At 39.0% G+C, this 7,358-nt stretch overlaps 1 protein-coding gene across 1 annotated transcript in view; it reads left to right on the top strand.

Moving 5' to 3' along the window:
• Window positions 1-7,358, top strand: part of TCTEX1D2 (Tctex1 domain containing 2) — a 28,250-nt gene that overhangs the window by 17,091 nt on the left and 3,801 nt on the right. Inside the window, exon 4 of the mRNA XM_010834337.1 lies at window positions 1,070-1,133. Coding sequence (XP_010832639.1) covers window positions 1,070-1,133 — 64 coding nt within the window. The remainder of the gene's footprint in view (window positions 1-1,069; window positions 1,134-7,358) is intronic.

Raw genomic sequence — 7,358 nt, 5'->3', positions numbered from 1 at the left:
GTCACCATCTGCAGTGATTTTGGAGCCCCTCAAAATAAAGTCTGACACTGTTTCCACTGTTTCCCCATCCACTTGCCAGGAAGTGATGGGACCTGATGCCATGATCTTAGTTTTCTAAATGTTGAGCTTTAAGCCAACTTTTCACTCTCCTCTTTCACTTTCATCAAGAGGCTCTTTAGTTCTTCTTCACTTTCTGCCATAAGGGTGGTGTCATCTGCATATCTGAGGTTATTGATATTTCTCCCAGAAATCTTGATTCCAGCTTGTGCTTCATCCAGCCCAGCATTTCTCATGATGTACTCTGCATATAAGTTAAATAAACGGGGTGACAATATACAGCCTTGACGTACTCCTTTTCCTATTTGTGAACCAGTCTGTTGTTCCATGTCCAGTTCTAACTGTTGCTTCCTGACCTGCATACAGATTTCTCAAGAGGCAGGTCAGGTGGTCTGGTATTCCCATCTCTTTCAGAATTTTCCACAGTTTATTGTGATCCACACAGTCAAAGGCTTTGGCATAGTCAATAAAGCAGAAATAGATGTTTTTCTGGAACTCTCTTGCTTTTTCAGTGATCCAGTGGATGTTGGCAATTTGATCTCTGGTTCCTAGAACAGATTGGACTAAATAATTTGTTGGTCCTTTCCAGACCTTCCTTTTCATATTATTGTGCAGGAATTGAGCCCATTTTATTAGCCATAAGTCTAGGTATTATTTCCTCTAAAAGTCTGACCTGAAATAATCTTTAACAGAGCTTTCCACCTTGACTGCCTTAGACTTCAAGGTATCCACCTCTTCAGCCATTGAGCAGCCAGTCAGAGTCTGAGGCTGCTAGACCCCTGGGCCTGTTACCTCCAGCTGCAAGCAGCCTCATCTGACTCCAGTCCCTTCTAGTGTACCCAGGATCTTTTGCTATACAAATATGATTTTCTATATGTCATCTCATTCTGTGAAAAGATTTGGAAGCACTGGTATGTAAGAATGTATCATGGGAAACTTTTGTTTATGGCAGATATATGTGGTTCAGGTCCTTGTTATATTGTTGATAATTCTCTACTCTTTGACTTTTTAGCATGGCTGCTCGCTGTTTCTGGGATGCTGACACTGACAACTGTACTCATGATGTTTTCATGAATGTAAGTCTACTGGAAACCTTTTTTGCCTATCTTAAGGACACGTGGGCATTCCAGATCAAATCCCTTAATATTTGTTAAGATATGGTGACACTTTATTTATTTTGGCATCACAGCATGTGGGATTTTAGTTCCCCAACCAGGGATTAAACCCATGCCTCCTGCATTGGCAGTGTGGAGTCTTAATAACCAAACTGCCAGAGAAGTTCCTGAGGCCACTTTAGTTTTAGACATTTGTCTGACACTACTTCTAGATAAGATGATTTTACTGTCCATTTGTGTTACTAAATCAGAAGCCTAGTGTGCTGCTTATAGATAAGGACACTTTTATATCTACTGATGATGTAACTCTTCACAAATTTGAATGTAGAAATAGCATACTACTTATTTGGTGCTAACAGACAGCAGTTTGTTAAGCTGCAAAGAAATTTGGGTGGCAGGAATTCCATGAGCAAAGGTGATTTTTCTTTCAGTAATAAAATTAATTACTTTATCTTAAAGCTATTTAGTAAAACTAAGCAAAAGTACAGAGGAATTTTTATAAAGAAGTTTCATTTAAACATTGGGACATTATTGACATGAACATTTCATATATTTTAAACATATGTTGTTATTTTATGCTTATTTCCAGAAAGGATCCTGTCTTCTATCCAAATGCTCTCAGGTTGTGAGTTAGTAGAGTCAGACTTAAAGTATAGTAGAGTAGAAGAGAAGAACTAGATTGAGTGAATTGGGAGAGGTCCCATTTCTAGTGCTGTAACTTTCTAATTGAATGACTTTAGGTAAGTCATTGAGCTTTTCTCTGATTGTATCAGTAATATGAGAAAGCTGTATTAGATATTCCTAAAGACTGGCTGTGGGTGACTAAGAATAATTTGAGGAACTTGTTTAAAATATAGGTGCCAGGGCTCTGCTCAATAAATTCTGATCAAATAAGCCAGGGGTTGAATCAGGGAATCTGATTCTTTAAAAAAGTTCTCCACATGATTATCTTACTGCCGGGTATAGAAGCTGCTGGTGCAGATGATCCTAAGGTACCTTTTAGCTCTAAAATTCTATGGTCCTACCAAAGTTTTATTTTATGCTCAACTAACCTGAAGATCACAGGATGGACAGTGGGAAAGGGTTAGTCACTCAGTTGTGTCCGACTCATATCGACTGTAGCCCTCCAGGCTTCTCGTCCATGGAATTCCCCAGGCAAGAATACTGGAGTGGGTATCCATTCCCTTCTACAGGGGCTCTTCCTGACCCAGGGATTGAACCCTGGAACCCAGGTCTCCCGCATTGCAGGTAGATTCTTTACCGTCTGAGCCACCAGGGCAGTGGGAAGTACTATGCAAATCTTCAAATATCAGCCCTTTGGGAGAAGGGTCAAACTCAGGTGGTGGTTTTCCCTGCTCTTTGAAAACTGCATATTTCCCTGAGTCCTTATATGATACAATTCATTCATTCAACAAATAATCCTGAGCTCCTATTATGTGCCTTATATTTTAATGTTTTGATTTTGTTATAATCTGTTATTACATTTAGAAAGTAGAGAAGAAAGTAGGGGATAACCCATAACTCAATTCCTTTATTGCTAGGAATAAAATGGTGCACTGGGACGACCCAGAGGCATGATACGGGGAGGGAGGAGGGAGGAGGGTTCAGGAAGGGAAACACGTGTATATCTGTGGCGGATCATGTTGATATATGGCAAAACCAATAGAATATTGTAAAGTTAAAAAATAAACACACACACACACACACACACACACACACACACAAAGACAGTCATGATTTCAGCTGGTCAAGAGCTTAGAAACCCATGGAGACTAGACAATACTCATATTAACCAATATGCAATTTAAAATTTTACTTATTAATTATTACTTAGTAAAGATGATCAGGATCTGGATTTAGAATATAGGATTAATGGGGTAAGTGTCTAAAAGTCATTTTTGAGAGCCTGGTCTAGGTTGCTAACTTAGTCTACTATATCTTTAGTTCAGTTTATTGAGTGTTTATTTAGGCTTCATTTTTCAGTGCTTAAAGTATTTTGTTTATTTGGGAGAAAATCCCAGGAAGGACCAGTAGGAGTTGAGGAAATGAGAGAGGGGAGAGAAAAGCATATTATTGAACTGATTACTGTGGATAGCCAGGGCTCAATTCCTGTGAAGAACTCTGGGTGGCACTGGAAGAACAGTGCCAGTCAAAGGTGGGGTCTATAAGACCAATGCCAGTCTACAAATTGTTTGGTACATGTCTTCAAAAAGATAAGTACATAAATTATGTGTAAGGGTTTAGAAACTCTCATGGAATTTGACAGAGTAATTTTATGTTCATTGAGTCTAATTAATAAGAAGTTTAGGTTGTATTTGTATGTTTCTTTTTTCATTTTCTTAGTTAATAATTTTTATTTTATTTTATGAAAGTATCATTCATAAGGGATTAGAAATTAAAACAAACAAAAAATAGGTGCTCCTCACCACAGACAGTACTATTTTATTTTATTTTAGCGATACATATTTTATTGAAGTATGGTTGACTTACAGTGTTTCAGATGCACAGCAAGGTGATTCAGTTATACATATACACATATAATATTTTTTAAATTATTTGACATTATAGGTTATTACAAGATATTGACTATAGTTCCCTGTGCTATACAGTAAACCTCTGTTGCTTGTTGCATATCTACTTATTTAAATTAGGAATCTGGCATTCTATTCATACTAAGTCAAACAAGTGGAATCAAAATGTCATAAATTTTTTAGTTAGGCAAAAATTCATAAGTTTTCTAAAATACATATATTATACATATTATTTGTATATAAGTGTACAAAAGCTTTTCTACTATGCTTGAGAAAGAACATCAAAAGAAAAAAGGAAATGGAATAATTGGTAAACATAAACTAAATGAAACGGGAGCGCTGAATATGAAATAGAAAAAGTGAAACAAACTAGAAAGAAATAAAGATAATCATATAGTCCAATTGTTTTTAAACATGAATGCTCATTAGAAACATATTTGGAGCTCTGGAGAAAGAAAAAGCAATACCCGGGCATTTGTATTTTTTAAAAATTTCCAAGATATTTCTGATATGCAACTGGATTTTAAAAAGTGATTGCAGGATATAGAGTGCTATTATTTTCCTGTTGACCAATCATGATACAGTGGTATTAAGTGAATAATAGTTACATAAACACAATAATAAAAGATGTTTATCAGTTTTTTCAGTCAGTAGCCAGACAAAAAATAAAAGCCAACCATAATGGCAACATGATTAACCTAATAATATAAAATAATTACATACAATTTGGGGGGGTCAAGCAAAGTGATGTGGTAAGTAGAAGTACATCATCCATGCACATGTTTTCATCTGCCAAGCAGGTCTGTGTCTTTTGGTAAGTGCATTTAATCCTATTACCATTTTCTTAATTGTTTTAGGTTTCTTTTCTTTTTTTTTTTTTAGAAATTTATTTATTTTTATTTTTTTAATATAAGTTTATTTATTTTAATTGGAGGCTAATTACAATATTGTATTGGTTTTGCCATACATCAACATGAATCTGCCACGGGTGTACACGTGTTCCCCATCCTGAACCCCCCTCCACCTCCCTCCCCATACCATCCCTCTGGGTCATCCCAGTGCACCAGCCCCAAGCATCCTGTGTCCTGCATCGAACCTGGACTGGCGATTCGTTTCATGTATAATATCATACATGTTCAATGCCATTCTCCCAAATCATCCCACCCTCTCCCTCTCGCACAGAGTCCAATAGACTGGAGCCTATTATACAGAGTGAAGTAAGCCAGAAAGAAAAACACCAATACAGTATACTAACACATATATATGGAATTTAGAAAGATGGTAATGATAACCCTGTATGTGAGACAGCAAAAGAGACACTGATGTATAGGTTTATTTTCTGTAGGTCTTTGCCTTCTCTGTGTTTCCTGCCTAGAGAAGTTCCTTTAGCGTTTGTTGTAAAGCCGGTTTGGTGGTGCTGAATTCTCTTAACTTTTGCTGGAAAGCTTTTGGTTTCTCCATCAAATCTGGATGAGAGGCTTGCTGGGTAGAGTCTTCTTGGTTGTAGGTTCTTCCCTTTCATCACTTTAAATATATCGTGCCATTCCCTTCTGGCTTGTAGAGTTTTTGCTGAGAAATCAGCTGATAGCCTAATGGGAGTTCCCTTGTATGTTATTTGTCCTTTTTCCTTTGTTGCTGTTTTTATTTCATCTTTAATTTTTGTCAGTTTGATTACTATGTGTCTTGGTGTGTTCCTCCTTGGGTTTATCCTGCCTGGGACTCTGTGCTTTCTGGATCTGGTTGACTATTTCCTTTCCCATGTTATGGAAGTTTCCAGCTATTATCTCTTTGAATGTTTTCTCAAGGCCTTTTTCTCTCTCTCGTCTCCTTCTGGGATCCCCTATAATGTGAATGTTGGTGAGTTTACTGTTGTCCCAGAGGCCTCTTAGACTCTCTTCATTTCTTTTCATTCTTTCCTCTATATTTTGTTCTGTGGCAGTGATTTCTACCCAGTCATTTATTTATTCTTGTGCTTCAGTTATTCTGCTGTTGGTTCCTTCTAGTATATTATTCATCTCTGTTTGTTCTTTAGTTCTTCTAGGTCTTTGGTAAACATTTCTTGCATTTTCTCCATTGTTTTCCTGAGATTCTGGATCATCTTGACTATCATTATTCTGAATTCTTTTTCTGGAATGTTGCCTATGTCCACTTCATTTAGTTGTTTTTCTGGGTTTTGATCTTGTCCCTTCATCTGGGACAAAACTTTCTGCTTTTTCATCCTGATTAACTTTATGTAATGTGGTTTTGTTTTAACTGCTGTGGGTCTGTGGTTCTTCCTGCTTCTTCTGTCTGCCCTCTGATGGAGGAGGCAAAGAGGTTTGTGTAAGCTTCCTGATGGGAGGGGCTGGCAGTGGGAAAAACTGGGTCTTGCTCTGGTGAGACAGAGCCTTGCTTTAATCCACTTATCTGCTGATGGGTGAGATTGCCCTCCCACCCTAGTAGTTGTTTGGCCTGAGGCAACCCAGCCCTGGGGTCTCTGGGCTCTATGGTAGGGTTAATGGCGAACTCCAAGCGGGTTTATGCCAAGGGGGACCTTCTTGGCCTGCTGCTTTCAGTGCCCCATCCTTGTGGTGAGCTTCTTCCAACCCATGCCTCCACAGGAGACCCTCCAACACTAGCAGTCTCCTGTGGGGTCACTGCTCCTTTCCTCTGGGTCTTGGTGCATACAAGATCTTGTTTGTGCCTTCCAGGACTGGTGTCTCTGTTTCCCCCAGTCCTGTGGAAGTCCTATAATAAGATGCCACTGGCCTTGAGGTCAAATTCCCTGGGCATTCCTAGTTCCTTTGTCTGATCTGAAAGCTGGTAAGCCTGACGTGGGGTTCAGAACCTTGACAACAATGGGAGAACTTTTTTGGTATTATTGTTCTCCAGTTTGTGAGTCACCTACCTGGTGAGTATGGTATTTGATTTTATAATGATTGTGCCCTTCCTACCATCTAGCTGAGGTAGAAATTGCTAGGCAGTGAGTGTAGGACTCTGAGACCTCAATCTTGTTTTCATAAACATCTGGCTCCATTAGCCTAAAGTTATATCCTTTCTCCCAATTCCTGGAATGTGTGCTTGGTGTGACAAATTATCAGCACTCAGATCCAGGGAAGGGAAGTAACTAACTTCTGTTCCATATGCCTGAGGAGAAAACAACTGATGATCATTAATCTTAAGCCCGTACATCAAAGTCAGTTCAGTTGCTCAGTTGCTCAGTCTGACTCTTTGCAACTCCATGGACTGCAGCATGCCAGGCCCCCCGTCCATCACCAACTCCCAGAGTTTACTCAAATTCATGTCCATCGAGTTGGTGATGCCATCCAGCCATCTCATCCTCTGTCGTCCCCTTCTCCTCCTGCCTTCAATCTTTCCCAGCATCAAGGTCTTTTCAAATGAGTCAGCTCTTTGCATTAGGTGGCCAAAGTATTGGAGTTTCAGCTTCAGCATCAGTCCTTCCAGTGAATATTCAGGACTGATTTCCTTTAGGATGGACTGGTTGGATCTCCTTGCAGGCCAAGGGACTCTCAAGAGTCTTCTGCAACTCCACAGTTGAAAAGCATCAATTCTAAGGCACTCAGCTTTCTTCACAGTCCCAACTCTCACATCCATACATGACTACTGGAAAACCATAGCTTTGACTAGATGGACCTTTGTTGGCAAAGTAATATCT

The sequence above is a fragment of the Bison bison genome, unplaced genomic scaffold (assembly GCF_000754665.1).
Source record: "Bison bison bison isolate TAMUID 2011002044 unplaced genomic scaffold, Bison_UMD1.0 scf7180017864032, whole genome shotgun sequence".
Lineage (NCBI taxonomy): Eukaryota > Metazoa > Chordata > Mammalia > Artiodactyla > Bovidae > Bison > Bison bison.
This window is presented reverse-complemented; position numbering and strand designations above follow the sequence as displayed.